At 41.0% G+C, this 22,177-nt stretch overlaps 2 protein-coding genes and 1 long non-coding RNA gene across 3 annotated transcripts in view; 1 reads left to right on the top strand and 2 right to left on the bottom strand.

Moving 5' to 3' along the window:
- adprh (ADP-ribosylarginine hydrolase) overlaps nucleotides 1–22,177 on the top strand; it is a 504,999-nt gene that overhangs the window by 80,950 nt on the left and 401,872 nt on the right. The gene's annotated exons all lie outside the window — the stretch shown is intronic.
- On the bottom strand, nucleotides 10,384–13,805 carry LOC309485869. Its single transcript, XR_014201284.1, has 2 exons — nucleotides 13,713–13,805; nucleotides 10,384–10,709 (listed from the first exon to the last, which is right to left on the bottom strand). It is a non-coding gene; the product is annotated as an uncharacterized lncRNA (long non-coding RNA).
- On the bottom strand, nucleotides 18,145–19,288 carry LOC309485836 (uncharacterized protein). Its single transcript, XM_082152894.1, has 2 exons — nucleotides 19,158–19,288; nucleotides 18,145–19,028 (listed from the first exon to the last, which is right to left on the bottom strand). The coding sequence occupies exon 2, from the start codon at nucleotides 18,951–18,953 to the stop codon at nucleotides 18,522–18,524; it is 432 nt and encodes a 143-aa protein (XP_082009020.1). The 5' UTR covers nucleotides 18,954–19,028; nucleotides 19,158–19,288; the 3' UTR covers nucleotides 18,145–18,521.

Genomic DNA, 22,177 nt, shown 5'->3' with positions numbered 1-22,177 from the left:
GCCATCGTGATAGTGGCACCTGTTGGTTCAGCTTCCGATAGTCAATGGTTGGTGGCCATTTCCCATTAGGTTTGAGAACTGGCCAGATAGGGGCAGAGTATGTGCTATTACAGGCCCGTATAACACCTTTCTCAAGCATGGATGCGATGATTTCCTGAACTGGTTCATGTGAGGCGATGGAAATTTTGTATTGTTTTACGAAGGTGGGAGGAGCTTCAGGGTGTGTGGGAATGCACCGCAGTCTAAAGAGTCTTTTGCAAAGGATTCTTTGAACTTATACAGGACTTGTCTTAGTCTTTGGCAGTCTGCATCGTCTTGAAGTGCATCAGCATCCTGAAGAATTTGCTGCACTTGAGATTCAAAACCTTGATACGGCTCATCTGTCGGTGGGTCATCAGTGTTGACATTGACAGGTGTGGCAGGTGCTTTAGTCTCACTGACAGGCTGGTGGGAGACTGTGTACACTGCAAGGTGTTGGTCATCTGTCAGCTCTGTTCTACACACATGGTGTTTGGCCACTGGCATTACAGATGTGATGGCAATGAGTTGGAAGGGTGCCGTGAGCAATGTGTTGTCAGTGTGGTCTTCAGGTATCAGTGCTTGTGGAAGGGGCCCGATGACGGGTAAAATGAGTTCAAAGTCATGAAAGTCATGGCTCACTAGCCATCCGAGTCTGTGGGCCCTGGGAATGCTGATGTCAGTTGCTGTGCAGTTGTTGAACAGAATGTAGACTACCCTAGATGACACTTCTGTGAGTGGTGTGGCTTCGAGTGTGAGTCCGAGGTCTTCACATTCAGGTGAAGGTTGGAAGAAACCCAGCGTGTGGTTTAAGGTTTGGCCACGTCGAATGTTAAGCCGTACAGCGACCCCTTTAGTGTAAGCTGGTACCACCGTTTCTTGTTCGTTGATCAGGGTGCAGACTTCAGGGATGGTCTGCCCGGACAGTAGATTGTCATGACTGATGGGAACAGGTGGCTGTAAAGTCAATGGGGCCCATATTACTTCATTAAACATGTCCACATGAGCTCTGAGACGAATCAGAACGTCTGCTCCAATGTAGACATTGTGGACTGGGTCAGGAAGGATCAGGAAGTAATGGGTCAGGCACCGGTGATTCCATTGCAACTGCAAAGCACAGATGCCTTTGGCAGATATCATTCAGGATGGATGTGAGTTCAGAGGGAAACGTGTGCGTTTGCTGGTATAGGGCAGGTCCGGTGTGTTTTCAATGATTGCATTGAATAGTGAGAGACTGATTGCTGAGTTGTCTGCCCACAGTGCCAGGATAATGTCTGTTGTGGTTATATCCTGCAGCTGTAGGTCAGTGTTTACTTGGGGGCAGTAGTTATCAGAGTCTTGGGTGGTTCTGAAAGTGCAGAGTAGTGAACTTGAACTCTGCTCAGCTGTTGTGACTGTGTTCTCCTGGCTGGCTGAGGGAGTTCCCGTGAACCCTGTGACCTGACAGTCTGGCTCAGCAGATTTGTGTGGCTGGAGGGGGAGGGGTTCACGCACTTGAGCCCAAACCTTTAGGTGTTTGAAGTCCAGTAACGGATCGAATCGATCCAGAAGGTATTTGCCTATAAGAAACGGGTAAATGTTCATTGGAGAGACATAGACTGGGTGTATCAGGCTCATGGGCCCGATCGCCAGGTGAATGGGGGCTACGTTTCTCAGCTGGATGTCATTTTGGCTGTAGGATTGCACATTCAGCTCACAGGTGTGGAAATTTAGAGTTCGATTCTGTCTTTGAGCAGTCAGCTGGAGGGAGTGAGTGGAGCTGTTATTTAGTGATGTAACAGCGAAGTTTATAGGTTATGGTTTACCAACAGTGTCTGGTGGGTTGTCAGCGAGAGGAGCTTTGGGAGTGGCGTCGGCTTCAGTCATACGGTTTAGTCATGCGGTGTCTGTTTTATCCTTGTCTTCCTTGTGAGGTTTCTTTTGGAGAAACTATGTCAGTACGCTTAGAAGTTCTGCCTCTTCAGACGTGGTTGCACTGTCTCTGTTGGAGGTTTGCTCCCGCTTGTCCCGTCGAGAGTGGTCCCTTGATCGGTTTTCTGGGCTTGACGATCGGGGAGATGGGGGTTGGTTCCTTCTGGGTCGCCGGCCGGCTTCCCAGTTGCCCCCTCCCTTTTGGTTGTGGGAGGGGCGAGGTCGGTCCCAGGATCCCCCGAAGCGGTCATTTGGCTGCCTTGGACGGGCACGCCCCTGACCACGCTGCCCTCTGCTGGCTTGGAACGGTCTTGACTCTCTGTTGAAGGGTTTGTAATTGGGCTGCTGTGCGCCCTCTAGTGTCAGTTTTGGACATTGTTCAGAGACAGGGCAAATTGCGGGGTGTTTTACAGTTTTTTCAGACACAGTTTTTTGTTTAATGTATGCTTTGTGAGCCAGGTCACGTAGCTGTTGGATCGACATAGTCCGCGGACAGACGAGGACTCCGAGATGGGTACTCACGCTATAATGGAGATTCCTCAGGAAGAGGGTTTTGAAATTGAGGTCTTCCTCCATGTGTGCCTCATTACGCGATTCGAAATAAACTTGTCGCAGGCGGCCATAGTAATCTTGTGGGGTTTCCAGCCGGGCTTGTTTGAGATCCATTGCTGCGATGATGCCTTGGTCTGACTCAGGATCGGAAAATTCGCGAATCAGGGCTTGTCGTAATTGTGGGTAATTCATTTTGACAGTCTCTGGTTGACGGTCTAGGAAACTTCGCACATCACGCCCAGACGTGATCCTGAGGAGATATAACTTGTCCCACGTCGTGGCATTGGCCACAGTTTGTAAGTGAAAATCAATGTCCTGTAAATAAGCATATACTCCGTTTTTTTCTGCTGGTTTTGGGATGAAAGTCAGGATGTTTCTAGCCAGCTTGTCCAGTTCCTTAGAAGCCATGCGGTGACTGAGGGCCTGTCCCTCCGGGACGGGGCCCTGTCCTTGTTCGGCTGGTGGGAGCTCGTGGTGGCTGGCTGGGTTAGTGTCGCGACGGGGGCTTGCTTCTTCTTTAGCTTTAGGGGTTTGGCTGCGAAGTGCAGGCTCGCTGGTGAGGGGAGACGGAGTGATGTGTGTCTCCCCCTCCAGGTCACCCTGAAAACCGTAAGAATGTTTGAGTTCTCTGTGGACAAGGTCAAGTTCGTATTTAAGGTCGTGTCTCTGTTGGACAAGCTCGTTAATTTCATCTCGGGCTTTTTGCAAATGTTTTTCACAGGCCTTGGCCTTAGCTTCTCTGTCTTTTAATTCACTGTGTGCTCGTTCTAGGAGGGCTTCACCACATAGCAGTTTGTCATTGAGTGCCTCCGTGTTCCGTTTCTCCTCCTCCCCTCTCTTGTCCATGTCCATCTGCAACTCCCCCAGGACTTTTTGTAGTCTGTCCACTTCCTTTTGTAGTTCCGGACGTGTTTCGTCCTCCTCTTTGACCTCTAGAAGCAGCTGGTCCACACGGCTCTGGGCATGGTCCTTCTGCTTGCAGACATCCTCCAGTTGAGTTTTTAGTCCTGCATTTTCCTTTTCCAGCTTGGCGAGGTCTTTCTCCGCCAAGCGTGCCTGTGCCACCAAGTTGTGGGCGAGGCTCGCCATGATGCGGTTCCATTCTTTCGAGCTGTATGCCTGCGTGGGGTCTTTGGACATTAGCTGGTCTACGTTGGCGTTCAGTTCATGTCGAGTCAGGAGTTTTGGGTCGCCGGTTTCCTTGGGCAGGGAGCCGGTTGTCATGGCACTCAACCAAGCATCGAGATCATCCCAGTGTTCCGCGGGACTGGATGAGCGTGACATTTTGGCTCACTGTTGGCGAGAGAAACACAACACACACTCAAAGGGCCAATACAAGCGTGCCGTGAGGCTAACGAGCTATAGTACGGTGTGCCGTCTATAGCACCTTTGGGCTAACTTTAGGCGGGTCAGTGTAGGACCCGAAATAGAGGCTGCTCAGTTGTCACTGTATTACTTAGTTTCCTTGGGGTCTCTTGGTGACTAAAAGAAACAAATCACAACAGAACACAAGAAAGAACAAGGGAAGAGAAAATCTAGAGGGAAGAGAGCAAAACAGAAACCAAAACAAAAATATCACAGTGAAGCTAACACCTAGGCTAAGTGAATTGATCTGTGCTGCGGTTTAACTACTAATAACACAGAGGGTGTGTCATAGGGAGTAAGAGGTAACTCCACACTTAGAAAAGTGTATGCGGGGGACTATCTAAAATTCTGTGGCTTATAATGAAAGGTAAAGGTTGTGGGGTTTTTTTATTTATTTTTTATTATCAAAGTTCAGTTTACCTGAGGTGGACTGAGGTCAACCCCAGCTGGCCCCCAGCTGAGCGCGGTCAACCTTCCTGGCGCTCCAAACACTTGGCCGCCGTGACCTTGGATTCTCCGTTACTCTGCCCCCAGCTACGCCCTCACAAACAGGGTGACTTTAAACACAATCCTGGTAGTCCTGGAGGTATCGACCGGCCGGACTCACTGCAAAGGTGGGTGCGTCACAGAACTCACCAGCGAACTGGCGTGGCAGGCGTTGCCTATAGTTTGTGCAGCGGTCCCAACAATTGGCTCCTGCGTCGGCTTGGTGGCCGATACTCCAAAGCACCAGATTGCTGATGTCACTTACTGCGTGCCGCAATTAGTGGCAGAGATAAAAGAAACTCAAGAGTCACTCCACGGTCAGTGTCGGTAACGTCAGTCGGCAGACTCGCCCACAGAGGTCAACCAGGGCCTGCCACAGTCCACAGCAGGTGCTGAGAATTTTACCTATACAACACACAACACGGAATGCACAAGGGAGCTTAAAGTGAATTAAGATTTTCTTGCTTACACCAAATTGAGTAATTTAGGTATGTAGAACTAAAACAAAACCACGCTAAACCTGTGACGGATAAGTTGGTAAACAGAAAGACCTTGAAGACAAAATTAATCTAACCTGGAAAGGAAAAATTTAATTTGGAAGTGAACGTCTTTTTGTCCACTACTGGTAGCCCAGAAAGAAATTAGACACGGATGGTAACCTAACCCGATAGTAAGTTAGTGGTAACCCCACTGCAGGTGGAAGCAGGAATAGGGGGCGGTAGACCGCTGTAGTGGGTTACTGGAGCCTCAAGGGGGCTCTCTTTCCTCTCCGTGGGTCAGCTTAACTGTTTGACACAACTTAAATTTCAATTCAAAATTAGTTTAAAATCAAATTCAATTCGCTGTTCTCCCTCCATGTGAACTATCAGTGTTTTTGGAGTGAGACATTTTTATAATTTTAAGTTTTTTTTTTTTTTTTACTTCTGGAGATCAAACTCAGAATAAAATATCTCAGTCCAAAATAAAAGGATTGTTTTAATCGAAATTAGCAAGCTGTAAATGTGAATATGTATTTAAACAGCTTATTAGATAAACACCGCCGTGAATTTTGAGGAAACAAAATCGAGACGGAAGCAATGAACGGCAGGTCTTATCTGCTGTTGACCACGCGATGGCGGTGTTGCGCTCAGCGGAACAAAATCACGAGGTGGTAATTTGAAACTGATACGCGCCTATAGAGATTGCTTCAGCAATCACAGTTTTCACGCAGTTTTCACACATGCAGACTTTTTGCAAACACAAAAACCACACTGCAAAAAAAATTTAAGGAGATCGCGGCGGATCTCGTGTGCCTGGTCTGTACAGACACTGAAACGGGGTTTTCGCTGGGTAGCTAAACCAGCTTTTCACAACCCGTAGTTGTCGTTGCTAGCGACATAAAATAAGATCTTTTTTTTTTCTGACCCGGAGTACTTTGCTCTCGGGGTTTACAGAATACCGGTAGTACACCTGAGGGGAACTTTTCTTTGTTCGAAAACAGGTCTTTAGACAGAATTACATGTACGCAGTCAAGCAAAAAGAGATTTTCCTTTTTTTTTTCTAACTTGGACTTGTTACAATACTGTGAACTGCAGTTTTCTCCACATCCAGGGAATACTGGTGGGTTACTGATACGGCTTTTCACCTTGTTCAGTTTTTTGAGTCGACTTAAATTCAGAATGCAAACGTGCGAATACACATTAAACTACCAAAATCACACATGAACACAAATCTGAATCTTTGTCCCAACATGAAGTTTGAAAAATGCCCGCATTCTCCACCAATATATAATGTAGCGAAAATGACTTTGTTATGGGGAATTAATAGTCAAATGAGGGGAATATTCAGAATATGATGAATATTAATATCGCATACACAAATTAAATTATCCCAAATAGGGAATAGGTCAAACCTCACCTTATATCAATAATTAACAGGATTACTCGTATTAATCGTTAATATAGGTAGGTAAAATTATATCTTTAATCAGGGGAAATTTAGGTAGAAGTTAATGTTCAGTTATCACACAAACTGTCCGTCCGGCGGCCAGTATGTACAAACTCCGAACAGAAACTTATACGGCCTATAACACTGACAAATACCCTCTTGTGGCCACAAGAAACGATATTTTCGTGTTCTAGACAATTTACAGATTGTGATAGTAAAATAAGGTAGAGCTGTAGCTTAGATCAATTTTCAGGGACTTCAGTAATGGAACATTGAGACAAATTTTAACTCAAAAGATTGTGGAATTTAATATAAAACAAACTAAGATTACATGTACTAATCAAAACACGCAGGAGTAAATATGCATAGAAAAACGAACAACAATACAAACGATCGCAATAAGCAATATTGGAGAGAGAAAGAGAGATTGAGAGAGAGAGAGAGAGAGAGAGAGAGAGAGAGAGAGAGAGAGAGAGAGATTGAGAGAGAGAGAGTGTAAGTGAGTGAGAGAGAGAGAGAGAGAGAGAGAGAGAGAGAGAGAGAGAGAGAGAGAGAGAGAGATATTTTCCTCAGGACATAAACAGTTCAAACAGTTGTTTTACAAATGAGACCCCAAAGGCTTTAGTAATATCTAGGCAATCTTAACACAGCAGTTCTTTCCGGATTGCGAATTTAAGAATGTACGTTACTTTACTTGGATCTGGCCACCTTTGTGCGTCTGTGTGGAACGGATGCGTGAAGCCACGTGTTCGCAGAGTCTTCAGGGCGGAGTTGAGGTGATGGTAACTCGCTGCAGAGCGTACGCGAACTTTGTCCAAAAGATACTTTAGTCTTAAGTTGGTATTTAAGTAAAGTATCAAACTGAGTTAGATTATCAAGAAAAGAAAGACTTAGGGTAAAAACGAAATTAGAAAGCAAAAATGAAGAAAACTCCGGTTGGAGTTTGTAGGAAAGAAGGCGGGTCCTCTCTCTGGCGAACTGCTAAGAAGGGAGCGTGGTTCCGTGTTTTGAAGGAACTAAGCCACTCCTTTCTCACGTGCCTAGACCAATCATTTGGCGGATGTGTGTGGCGCCAAAACTTTCTTTGTTCGCTAAGTACACGCCTCTGGAAAGAGGTGCAGCGGAGATTTAATCTGTTATAAACTGATATAAATGGCAGCCCAGCCAGCAATGACATGTGGGGCCCAGATGAGGGCTTCATGGGCGGCAAATGTGGGCCCCATTATGGGCTTGCACCCGGGATCCACATTGGGGCAAGCCATGGAAGCCCAGACATACTAAAAGTGGGACCTGTAAGGGTACTGCATGGGTCTTAATTGGGCAATTCATGTCATACCCATTTGGGCCCCACCTGCCCAAATGGGTCTAAAGTGGGCTTGCACCTGGGATCTACCCAGATGGGCTTTAAATGGGCTCTGTAAGAGTCTTATGTGGGTCCTAACTGGGCAATTCATGCCAGACCCATTGGGGCCCCACCTGCCCAAAGGGGTTTAAAGTGGGTTTGCACCCAGGATCCAGCCGTGGATGCCCAGATGGGCTTTATAGGGGGTACTATAAGGGTGTTATGTGGGATCTTAACCGGGCAATTCATGACAGACCCATTTGGGCCCCACCTGCTTAAAGGGCGTTTAAAATGGGCTTGCACCCGGGATCCACATGGGGGCCAGCCGTGGATGCCCAGATGGGTTTTAAGTGGGACCTGTAAGGGTCTTATGTGGGTCTTAACTGGGTAATTCATGTCAGACCCATTTGGGCCCCACCTGCCTAAAGGGGTTTAAAGTGGGCTTGCACCAGGATTCAACCGTGAATGTCCCCATGGGCTTAAAGTGGGCTCTGTAAGGATCTTATGTGGGTCCTAACTGGGCAATTCATGCAAGGCCTATCTAAGCCCAACCATGCCAAATGGTTTAAGGAAACAATCTAAGAAAAACTAAAAACGAAGAATGAATATAAGTCCAAGATAAATACAAGACACTTGACGCTTTGAACTGCAAGAAATATATTGTTAAATTGAACAACAAAAGTGATCTTTAAAAAACAATTTAAATGTCACAACAAACTCTCATTCGCTTTGAGAGGAAACGAGCTTTCCAATAAGGTATAAAATGACATACTTTAGTCATTTTAAACCATTTCAAAAACCGATACCGATATTTACAGATATCGGCCGATAATATCGAGCATCCCTAGTTATTTGTCTAAATATGTGTTTCTGCCCCAAGGGACAGGCGTCTGGGACTGGGCTATTATTTGAAGTGTTACGGTAGGCCTGCAACTTTTCTGAGAGTCCACTAATCAGCATAATTCAACACAGCGTAAACTTTGACCTATTTTGATGTTTTTTACATTTTTGGGAAGTTACATTTTTCATTTTCTGCACGACTAACAAAAATGACTGATGGATTGTTTTGGCAAAAGATCTACATGTATGCAATGTTTGTTCTTTGGTGACTAGCGTGACTTGAAATGTATTGAGTTACAATTACTCAATCTCAACATGCTTGATTAGCCTACATGTAGAGTTACTGCAAGTTACTAAAAATTGTACAGTAAGTAATTACATAAATCAATAGGCCTACATAGTTACTTTGCACCTCTGCCATGCAGGACCTGTTAAACAGAGCTTGACTAGATACCGGCTAAAGACAGAAAATAAACATGCTTCACACAGGTTGCAGTGATAATACACAATCAATTGTTTATTGGTACAGGTGCAGCTTAAATAGAACATCACATGGCATGGTCACATGACAACCCATATGAAAAAAACCTGCATGGTTCATATACTGCAACCATATATCTTCCTTACTTAAATCGGACAGAATTACCTTCTGTGTTTCATATAAGGCCAATATATGTCCTATACAAAATCAGACCGATTATGGGCCATTTCATACTAAATAGCACACATATAACTTGTAGGTTTTTTTTTTTTTTGCATTATATATGAATACTGTTAAAAGACTTATATGAGTTTTACATGACAAAAGTATGCAAAAGTGTATGGTATTAGTAGAAACATATAAAACTCATATAACATTCATATATAAATTATTTAAAGTTCTTATATTGAATCATATGCTATTCAAATTAAAGTCATATAGAATTTATACACATTTTGTGTCATTTATTTATGTGTTTCATACAGATTTCATGTTTTGATGACCAACATCTGATTCACTTATATGCAGTTGGCAATTTTTTAAAGGGATACTCCATTTTAAAAGGAAAATTCTGTCATCATATACTCACCCTCATGTTTCAATCCTGTATGAATTTCTTTCTTCTGCTGAACAGAAAGGAAGATATTTAGAAGAATGTCAGTAACCAGACAGTTTCTGGTCTCATTGACTTCCATAGTATATTTTTTTCCTGATATGGAAGTCAATGAGACCAGAAACTGTCTGGTTACTGACATTCTTCTAAATATCTTCCTTTCTGTTCAGCAGAAGAAAGAAATTCATACAGGATTGAAACATGAGGGTAAGTATATGATGACAAAATTTTCATTTTAAAGTGGAGTATCCCTTTAAATTGTACAGTGCAGAAGCCGGTTCGAGGATTACTGTCAGAATATCACTGATCTTTATGAAGACTGTTAATTTTTGAAGGATTTGAAAGAGCAGTTACAAAGCAATGACATTGTAATACCGTATTTACATTAATTGTGAACTGTCTGGGCCTGTTGTTTGTGAACAAATCATAATATATTGCAAATGAACAAAGTTGAGTCGAATATGTTTCTAGAACAGTGATTAAAATGTTGAAAATTGGCTGGAATATGTGACATTAACTCTGGTGGTGATGCACTCTAAAAACTTTTAATATGATTTACTCAATTTTTTTGGTGAAAAATGTTTACACTTAGAATATTGATTAGATTTTTTTTTGCAGTGAAATCAATTACATACACTGTATTAACTGAGTAAATGTAAGTAAAACAAATTAAATAGATCTGAGTAACTGCATTTGGTACATTAACAAATAAAATTGAGTAGAAATAATTGGGGGGGAAACATTTAAAAACAAATATTTATGAGTAATATTAACTGTGTTTATATGCCAGTAATATTAACTTTTTTATTTCCTCAACCTTTGTAAAAATATTCCATACAACCACCGGTATAACTACATGACATTGGCCTTTATTGTCGAGGAGTAAGTTAGCCTACAGCAATACAGCATATGTTATACTATTTTTAACACGTATACAATATTGCCTACATTTAAACTAATGAAAGAAACATTTTCGAAGTAAAAATTTAACATTTAGGCCTAAACATTCAAGTAATTCAAGTGTAATCAACCGGTCTGTCATCCAATATCCACCGGATCAGCGCTGATTCCCATCCCGGAGATGGACTCGCCTCTGCGGGGGAACCTCTAACTTTACACCGCCGTCCTGCGTCACTCACAGCCGAGAGATGCTGCGACGCGACTGACTCAATCACCTGCCAATAAACACACAGTGCACAGTTCTGAGGACATTTTATCATCCAAATTAGTTATATTCTTTATCTTTAGGAATATAGTCGTGTGTTTTTTATGCAAGGCGTTTCAATCATGCGAAAAGACAGGCGCGAGTCGACACTCGTTTAACTCGTTTGCGTCTCTGTATGTTCTTTCGCATTAAATAAAATGATTTAAAGTACATTAACCCTCTGAGGTCGGAAAACGCGCCCCCGCGTTTTGCTGGATTTTCTTCACATTGTAGTACAATAAACTTAAATTACTCCGTCATTTATGGTTATACAGAAAAAAGAAATATAAAAAAAGAATCTGTGATATTTCTACTTTTGTATGTGTCCACTTACAATCAAATCAAAACATTGTGCTTTTGTAAAATAAAGAAAATAAACAGGGTGTGCGTTCTGCCTCTCCGTCGCGGTGAACTTTTTTTTCTTGAGCACTTCTATAAACTGAAACAAAACTCAGCGAATACTTCTCACACATTTATGAGCCATATACCTTTATACACATTTAAGTGTGTACTTTTAAATGATCGGATTCAAACTGAAAACAAATATTCTCTGTTTAACCCTAAAACCGTATTCTGGACAAATGTGGGCAAAATAATGTTGATTTATTTTTAAAAAATACTTCCCTTGATCTGAGCGGTACAAGACTTGGCCACTTTTCCTAAGTTTGCCTCCTGAACACACACAATTTTTTTTGACTCAATTCTACAATGTTAAGTGGGTGAAAAAAAAAAAATCCTTAATCTTGTATTTGGGTCAAAAATGGGCACCCATAGAAATGAATGGGAAAAGTGAAAGTGAAAGTGAAAGTGAAAGTGACAGTGAAGGTGCAAGTGAAAGTGAAAGTAATGTAATTTAGAGCAAAAACTGTAATTTAGAGCATTCTTCTTGTTTTTTTGTAAAAATAAATCAATAGATCCAATACAATGCATATCTAACATACACACAAATGAAGGGCTGATCCTGTACAACATTCTCATCATGCCAAAAACTCACACTCAAAAAAATAAGCATAATTTACATAGAAAATATGGTACTTTTTGAAGTAAATAAATTCAAAAATACCCCCAAAATAAAAAAAACACACCATAAATGGATAGACAAAATTATATCGAAGACAGTGATATAACATTTATAATAAATAAAAAATAGGGTCACATCTGAGTCCTCTGTGCCCACATTTGTCCACAATTACAGAATTAAGGGCTATAAAGTGAATACAGTTTGAGGGCTACGTAATTTGTATCAAACCAACAGGATGTCCAGTATCTCAAACGCTTGCTAATTACTTTTAATTCGGCCACGCCCACTCGCGCAAAAGAGATTCACATGCAAATCTCCACATGGAACGCGAACGCCCTCGTTACCTCAAACACAAAACACCAAAACACTTCACAAGTCTCTGCTTTTCGTCGAGTTTGGAAGACGCGCTGTGAGCTTACATTGGATTTACATCAGAAGAAGAAGAACGCGATTTGAAGACAAGAAAGATGTAAGCCTTAAGGTAAGAAATCCTTACTTATTAGTTTATGGTATTGTTGCATAAACTTCACATTGCAGTTGAACTGTTGCTAGATATATGGTGAATATTATACTATTTAGACCCGTGTTTACTGTTAAATACTGTTTGTGGATATCTGCTCAAACATAGATATGTATAACCATAATGTTTAATATTTTGGAGCGCGATGGCGTTTGAATGTATCATATTTTGGAGCGCGCTGTGGGTTTGAATGTATCATATTTTGGAGCGCGATTGCGTTTGAAAGGAAAAATGCACCAAACATTAGGCTTTATGTTTTTACTATTATCTCATTTCATATCATCATAACGAATGGAAACATTTGAAGTAACATATGATAATCAATATATTTTTCTCTAGCATTGTTACTGAAATCTTTTGGAAGATTTATAGGCTGCTTTGTAAAATAAAATTATTTTATGCAGTACTGCACATAGCTTATGCCTACAAGGCACAACAAATATGGTGTTCTTTATATTATATATTGTTGGAAACATTTGTGTGTGTGTGTGTGTGTGTGTGTATTCTGTGAATTTTAAAAAGCAATTTTAACCAGAAAAATCTAAAATGTATTCCAAAAATCGTGCAGGCCTAGTTTCTCTTGATACCAGTATGTTCACTTTTTTCTTTTCTTTCAGGGACCAGATGCAACTGAGTCCTGCTGACTTCAACATTCACATGAGTCTCTGTACATGAACATGGTAAAGTGAAAATCAAACACCTTGGAAATGGTATGTACAATGTTTTTAGGAATGGCACAAAGGTCTCTGTCTTTGGATCATTGTTTTCAATGTGCTCTTTTGTCATTTGTTGTGTATTTTTGGATTATGTTGTGTTGTAAATAAATCCAAACAATCTAAAAGCCATTCTTTTTTAAATCTCCTCATTCTTTGTGCAAGGTTGCTCTGAATGACAGGGCCTGATCGCTCCTAATAGGGCAGTTAGGGGAGTGTCTTTGTCTTTGTCAGGTGTTAAAACCTTACATATTCATGAGATGATCACGCCTCTTCGAATATGGCTTTGTCACACAAAACACGTCTTAGAAATTTTAAATCAATATATTGTCTTATCTGAATGAGCAGTCAGGGTGATTTTCACATAGTTTTGGAGCAAATATTCTTGGCTACGTCATACAATTTTCAAAATTCTTGTGAAGAAATAATCAGTATGGGTTTCATGGCCTTATTTCAGTGACAATTTTTTTTGGTATTTTCACAAACCACGCATAAATGTCATTATCTCAAAACTACAAACTTTTACATACATGCTGCTGATATATTATTGTAGCAGAGTTTGTGCTGAATACAGTGTAATTAGACTTTAGCCATGAAAATGTCACTAGTAACAGAAAAAAACACAAATGTCAGAGCATGTCAGAACACCTCCAGGCCCAGAAAACAGCTCAGACCTCAGAGGGTTAATGATTATACAGATAAAATAAAACATACACACACCTGAATTTCACAGAGGAAATGCACCAATTCTGCGCCGCTGAGAAGAGGAGAGGACTCGGAGAACTGTGCTGGACTGGAGAGAGTGAGAGACAGGGCTCCAGACTAACTTTTTGCCTTGGTTGCACTGGTGCGCCTAACTTTTTTATTTAGGTGCACCAGCACAAAATTTGGGTGCACCGAAAATTTTTCTCGGCTCGCGTCACCTTTAACGCCACAATTTCAAGGTCACCTTTTTATCACGCTCTATATACATTCATATTATGTAAATGATTTTAAACAAGAATAAGGTGTAGGTAAATAAAAAAAAATAAAATTTTTTTTTTTTTTTTAAAGTGCTTCACTGAGCTGCCAAACTAACTATTTTGAGTCTCTAGCTCAGGCGCGGTATAGGCTCTACCTCCGTCTCTGAGTCGGATGCCATCTCCGACGAAAGACCAGGGCTTGGCATCTTACCAGGGACTGGGGAGAATGGTGGCTGAAGTAGCTTCATGTCTGGGCTGTTGTCGGAGCATTGACCGGGGAGTAAAGGGTTTTAACGGTATTCCTACTCTTACCGATACTGCTTATCGATCCGGTACTTTAACTGTATTCTTATCGGTTCTTTTTGTTTTTATATATATATATATACATATACACACACACATATATATATATATATATATATATATACATATACACACACACACACATATATATATATATATATATATATATATATATATATTAGTCTAAAAAGAAATCTAATAAAGTAATCAAATGTAAAATAACACTGCATAATTTTTCATAAATAGATTAATGCTTAATAAAGCTGAAGTTATTCTTTCAAGAGCTTTGTAGTGATTTTTCTCTTGTTGTTTGATTCGCAGTAATGGCGCAATCGTCCGCATGTTTACTAGACTGCGGCCCCTTTAAGACCGAGTGCAGATCTGCTACTGATCTGATGCACCATATTCTCCCAACTATTTCCATAACTACGTCCATTTAAGACATAAACTGTTTTTAGTGAATCTCCAAGCCGGTCATTTTGACATACTTTTGTGTACATTTGATCGTTTAGACACGCACATTAAACCCAAAGTAGGCTATAATTTGCTTGTCTCGGTTTCGGAGCGCGTGCCGCCTTGCGAACAACATCTCTTGCGCAGATTTTGTGCTTTTAATAGCTCTTTTAATTATTTAACGCGTCTCGCAAGTTAGCAACAGTAGCTAGACTGCATTTTACAACAATCACCGATCGTGCTGATTCTGTCGTTAGGTTTGAGTTTTAGGGAGAAATTACAGTGTAATGCTGCGAAGGGAAGAAGTTGCGCTAGATAGAATGCGGCTATAGTTTTTAATGGTTTTACCTCAATATATAATTTTTTATAATCTTTGGAAGCCGAAATCTAAAATAAAATCAGACTAATATCACAGACCTTAAGTGTAACCAGGCTACGTTTGAATGTTTAATTCTGTCCTCCGTCATCACTCATTAAGCGTGAGAGAAGAGTGTGAGTTCCCATGAGTGTGTGAGTTCCGTCAAAGGAGAACAAACACTTAGTTCGTGGAGAGGCAGCGGATGCGAGGACGTTAGGTGCACCGGTGCGACCTAGGAAAAATTTTAGTCGCACCCATACAAAATTTGGTCGCATGTGCGACCAAATTGGTCGCATGTGCGACCAAATTGGTCGCATGTGCGACCTAGAGCCCTGAGAGAGTTCAAACAGCGCGCGCTCACTCAACTGTTGAGCTGTCGTCACGTCAGAGGGTGGGGGAGGGGTGCATTGTTTTAATTGAGTAAACTTAATCAATTTCTTATGCGTGTTAAATTATATTAATAATATTGATTTTATCTAAGTAATATTTGTGGTTCTTGAAACAGATTAGTTTAATTATACATTCTCAAATATTGTGATGGAAATTTCACAAATATATTAGCTCAGTGTATTTTAAATAAATAATTGGTTAGTCAAATACTAAATTATTTTAGTGAAAAACTTCAAACTTAGATATAACTGTAAATTTCAGACAAAATAAATTTTTTGAGTTTTAGTCAATTATTCCGGTATGTTCAACTCAAACTATCAAGTAAATGATATTCAGAGATTTTATTAAGTTAATAAAGTTAATTATTAATGTGATATTTACTAAGCCACTGAATTATTTTTTAGAGTGATACGCATACGAATCACTTCGACATTTAGGAAAGTTTTATGTTTGTAGGTTAAGAATAGAACTGTTGTATAGTAGTACTGTGATAAAGTTTAGAGAAATTGTCACAAATGAAAATGAAATCTGGTGATGCAGGATTTAAAATGAAAACTATCGATATGTGAAATATGCAACTGTATCTTGTAGAACACACTCTAATAAATGTGTGCTTGTGTGTGTAGTTTAAATGTTGTGTTTCATCTAAGGCTGATTATACAGTATATACAGTAACCATGATTGACTACAGGCATAGGGCTTGACTTAGGACAAGATAAGAACAAGCATGAGTGAAGTATAAGCCTTATACTGATTGGTAAACTGCACTGTTTTATACACGTCCATGCTGGACATTCATATTAAATTAGCATTATTTTCCTATGTTTTTACATCATGAAAATCTATATGGCTTTAGTTGTATGTAGGACATATATGACATAATATGATTAAACATACATTAATATTATGCAATTTATATATGTGGTTTTTGCAGCATATATGTCCCTTACAATATTCTGTTGGAACATATAAGAATCACAGGTGTTTTTAGCAAACCTTTTCCATATGGGAAACACACCTGAGAGGAATCCACAATAATTGGGAGCATACTCATTAACCAATCAATCAATTAACAGGACCCATGTGTTCCCAGTTCAAACCCATGGCCACTTGGCCCATAAAAATGCCATGCAGGACCCATATATGTGTTCCCAGATCAAACCCATGCCCACTCGGCACATAAATATGTCATGCAAGACCCATATATGTGTTCCCAGATCAAAACCATGCCCACTTGGCCCATAAATATACCATGCAGGACCCATATATGTGTTCCCAGTTCAAACCCATGGCCACTTGGCCCATAAAAATTCTATGCAGGACCCATATATGTGCTCCCAGTTCAAACCCATGGCCACTTGGCCCATAAAAATGCCATGCAGGACCCATATATGTGTTACCAGATCAAACCCATGCCCACTCGGCACATAAATATGTCATGCAAGACCCATATATGTGTTCCCAGTTCAAACCCATGGCCACTTGGCCCAGAAAAATTCTATGCAGGACCCATATATGTGTTCCCAGTTCAAACCCATGGCCACTTGGCCCATAAAAATGCCATGCACTGCAGGACCCATATATGTGTTCCCAGATCAAACCCATGGCCACTTGGCCCAGAAAAATTCTATGCAGGACCCATATATGTGTTCCCAGTTCAAACCCATGGCCACTTGGCCCATAAAAATGCCATGCAGGACCCATATATGTGTTCCCAGATCAAACCCATGCCCACTCGGCACATACATATGTCATGCAAGACCCATATATGTGTTCCCAGATCAAAACCATGCCCACTTGGCCCATAAATATACCATGCAGGACCCATATATGTGTTCCCAGTTCAAACCCATGGCCACTTGGCCCAGAAAAATTCTATGCAGGACCCATATATGTGTTCCCAGTTCAAACCCATGGCCACTTGGCCCATAAAAATGCCATGCAGGACCCATATATGTGTTACCAGATCAAACCCATGCCCACTCGGCACATAAATATGTCATGCAAGACCCATATATGTGTTCCCAGTTCAAACCCATGGCCACTTGGCCCAGAAAAATTCTATGCAGGACCCATATATGTGTTCCCAGTTCATACCCATGGCCACTTGGCCCATAAAAATGCCATGCAAGACCCATATATGTGTTCCCAGATCAAACCCATGCCCACTCGGCACATAAATATGTCATGCAAGACCCATATATGTGTTCCCAGATCAAAACCATGCCCACTTGGCCCATAAATATACCATGCAGGACCCATATATGTGTTCTCAGTTCAAACCCATGGCCACTCGGCCCAGAAAAATTCTATGCAGGACCCATATATGTGTTCCCAGTTCAAACCCATGGCCACTTGGCCCATAAAAATGCAATGCAGGACCCATATATGTGTTACCAGATCAAACCCATGCCCACTCGGCAGATAAATATGTCATGCAAGACCCATATATGTGTTCCCAGATCAAAACCATGCCCACTTGGCCTATAAATATACCATGCAGGACCCATATATGTGTTCTCAGTTCAAACCCATGGCCACTTGGCCCAGAAAAATTCTATGCAGGACCCATATATGTGTTCCCAGATCAAACCCATTCCCACTTGGCCCATAAATATGCTATGCAGGACCCATATATGTGTTCTCAGTTCAAACCCATGCCCAATTGGCCCATGCCTGTCCCTTATCACTAGAAGTCCCAGAGAGCAGCCATTTGGCTTTTCTACCTATAAAACCCGCAGGACAGCCGATGGGCTGGAAGGCTTTAGGCTAATATCCTTAATCAGCTGTGAACAGTTCCTTTTGTTATGCAAACAATGTGGGGCCATGCTGAGCCACTTCAAGGAAACTTGTGTTTCACTTTGCCATCTTAGGGAGAAATCAACACACATGTTTTGTTTTTTTCCTTTGTTGCTGAGATTTATTGATAAAAACAGTACAAAATAAAATAATAAAGAAACCAACCATTTGTACACATATTTACAAATAATATTAAAAAGTGAGTGAGTACATTCCAGCAATCACTCACAATCCTGGCACTGCCATGGTATCTCCCGTCTGCATTTACCACATGTGTATCTGTAGCAGTGAACACAATCGCACAGTGGCATGATTGTTCTTGCATTGGTGTTTGACCTGACACATGGCTCTTTTTCCAGGGCTAGGTGTGGAGGGTTGTGTCCGAAGCAATTGTTCTTTTCTTGCCTTCTTCGCACACATATGAGAGTTAGCCAACTCTCTTGCAAGCTCCACCAGGAAGTCCACCCGTCTTTCCTGCCTTCCGGTGCATGCTTGATACAGCACATGTGCATTCAGTGCTGCCATGTCAATCATGTTATAGAACACGGCAACTGGCCAGCGCCGTGTCCCTGTGCGGACAGTGTACTCCCGCACCATCTGGTCCATCACATCCACGCCGCACTTTGTGGTGTTGTAAAGGGTGATAGTGTTTGGCTTCCTTTTGGTGGTATTTTCAGTCTGAATCACGCTGTGCATGCTGCTAAGAATGTAGACGGTCTTCTTCCGTTTGGGCGCATACGCCGTCAGCGTAGCAGCAGTGGTTGAAAACACCTAATAAATAAGATAAATTGTTATTTTCATAGCACTTTTACACACAATGACACAATGACACACTTGGCGGTGTTGATTCTAAAAATTAGAAACACATAAACATAGAACCACAAAAGACCTGCAACATACCTGAGTGGTGAATTCATTGCGATCTGTGTGTCTAGCGGATTGAGGGATTTCCCAGCGAATCTTGTTGACTGTGCCGAGGATGGAGGTTTTCCGGCTAAGAAGTTTATGCGCAAGTGACAGCGATGTGAATAGTTGAAGACAGCAAGCTCTGAAGGCGACTCGAGATACTTTTCCTGGCCTTAGCCGTTGGCTCTCCATCTGCAGCGTACGCTTTGATTGGGGTGAAAGGGAGACGTGTCCCCACCTGTTCTTCACGCCACACTGTGCCATCTTTCGCTGTCTCTGTCAGGTCAGTCCCCAAACGGGCTCTCTTTTTTTGGTTGAGGAGCAGTCTCCTCATCTGCAGTGTGAACAAATTCAAATTGTGAGCAATGGAAAAGTCAAATGATATCACAAATGCATGCATAGATACTAATAATAATTCCAGTATCTCCTTCTCTGTATCGGAATAATGTCTGAAATATCTTCCTAAATAAAAAGATACAACTAAAGCAAAGAAACAACTAATAATGTTTTGCACTTCAGATGGCAGTGAACGTCTGCTAAGTAGTACAAACAAAAAAGTGGACAATACAAAAAAGGCAGAGTAAATATTTATGTCACTCCACTCTGCTTTTTTGGTGTTTTCCACTTACTGGTTTGAAATGAAATAGGAAATATGAAATGAAACTTAACCTGAAGACAGATCAGACAGCTCTGAGTCCGAATCCGGCTGAAGTTCTATGTCTTCTCCATCTGAGTCACAAGGGTTACATCACTCAGGATAATTTCCATGGCCTGCCGAGTGGTGAGTCTTCTCTGCATTTTCTTTTCTTGGAGAGGAGGTTCGTACACCACAGAATTCTTGAGGGCACTGAAGTAGTAGGCTATGTGCAGTGAGATTTTATCCACCTCAGCACAAAAGGAATTACCTCTCATTTGAGAGCAAGCTGCATGCAATTAGATGTGCTAATTCATACCTGTTTACACCTGGACAAGACCCTACATGCCAATGTGAGACATGGTCAATCAAGTTCTCTGCTTTTAGCAGCCCTCCCTCCCCCACACATACAAACAAGCCACCAGCAACCATTCACACACACACACCCCCAACCCCCCTGCAGATTGCTCAGGTAATGACCACATTTACACATGAATTGATGCTAATGATAGCCAAAAGACTAGCCAGTTAGCATCCACTTGGCTAAAGGAGGGTTAAAAAACTCTGGGACTTCTAGTGTTATGGGGCCCATGTAATCAGCTCATATGGGCTTCCTATGTGGGACTCATACTACAAAACCTACATGGGACCCGCTGATTTCACCCAGCCAAAGCCCATGCCCACACAGTAACCATGGAACCCGTACTTAACCCTCTGAGGTCTGAGCTGTTTTCTGGGCTCTGGAGGTGGTCTGACATGCTCTGACATTTGTGTTTTTTTCTGTTACTAGTGACATTTTCATGGCTAAAGTCTAATTACACTGTATTCAGCACAAACTCTGCTACAATAATATATCAGCAGCATGTATGTAAAAGTTTGTAGTTTTGAGATAATGACATTTATGCGTGGTTTGTGAAAATAAAAATAAAAATTCTCACTGAAATAAGGCCATGAAACCCATACTGATTATTTCTTCACAAGACTTTTGAAACTTGTATGACATAGCCTAGAATATTTGCTCCAAAACTATGTGAAAATCACCCTGACTGCTCATTCAGATAAGACAATATATTGATTTAAAATTTCTAAGACGTGTTTTGTGTGACAAAGCCATATGCGAAGAGGCGTGATCATCTCATGAATATGTAAGGTTTTAACACCTGAGAAAGACAAAGACACTCCCCTAACTGCCCTATTAGGAGCGATCAGGCCCTGTCATTCAGAGCAACCTTGCACAAAGAATGAGGAGATTTAAAAAAGAATGGCTTTTAGATTGTTTGGATTTATTTACAACACAACACAATCCAAAAATACAAATGACAAAAGAGCACATTGAAAACAATGATCCAAAGACAGAGACCTTTGTGCCATTCCTAAAAACATACCTTTAATTTCCAAGGTGTTTGATTTTCACTTTACCATGTTCATGTACAGAGACTCATGTGAATGTTGAAGTCAGCAGGACTCAGTTGCATCTGGTCCCTGAAAGAAAAAAAAAAGAAAAAACTGTGAACATACTGATATCAAGAGAAACTATAGGGCTGCACGATTTTGTGAATAGATTTTAGATTTTTCTGGTTAAAATTTATTTTTAAAATTCACAGAATACACACACACACACACACACACACACACACACGTTTCCAACAATATATAATGAACACCAGGTTTGTTGTGCCTTGTAGGCATAGGCTACGCAGTGCTGCATAAAATAATAATAACAATAAATTAAATCTTCCAAAAGATTTCAAGAACATCTACGCTAGAGAAAAATATATTGATTATCATATGTTACTTCAAATGTTTCCATTCGTTATGATGATATGAAATGAGATAATAGTAAAAACATAAAGCCTACTGTTTGGTGCATTTTCCCTTTCAAACGCAATCGCGCTCCAAAATATGATACATTAAAACCCACAGCGCGCTCCAAAATATGATACATTCAAACGCCATCGCGCTCCAAAATATTAAACATTATGGTTATACATCTCTCTGTTTGAGCAGATATCCACAAACAGTATTTAACAGGAAACACGGGTCTAAATAGTATAATATTCACCATATATCTAGCAACAGTTCAACTGCAATGTGAAGTTTATGCAACAATACCATAAACTAATAAGTAAGAATTTCTTACCTTACATCTTTCTTGTCTTCAAATCGCGTTCTTCTTCTTCTGAGGTAAATCCATGTAAGCTCACAGCGTGTCTTCCAAACTCGACGAAAAGCAGAGACTTGTGAAGTGTTTTGGTGTTTTGTGTTTGAGGTAACGAGGGCGTTCGCGTCCCATGTGGAGATTTGCATGTGAATCTCTTTTGCGCGAGTGGGCGTGTCGAATTAAAAAGTAATTAGCAAGCGTTTGAGATACTGGACATCC

This window comes from Leuciscus leuciscus (genome assembly GCF_965113295.1).
Source record: "Leuciscus leuciscus genome assembly, chromosome: 21".
NCBI lineage: Eukaryota > Metazoa > Chordata > Actinopteri > Cypriniformes > Leuciscidae > Leuciscus > Leuciscus leuciscus.
The sequence above is the reverse complement of the archived record's forward strand: the minus strand, read 5'-3'. Positions and strand labels throughout refer to the sequence as shown.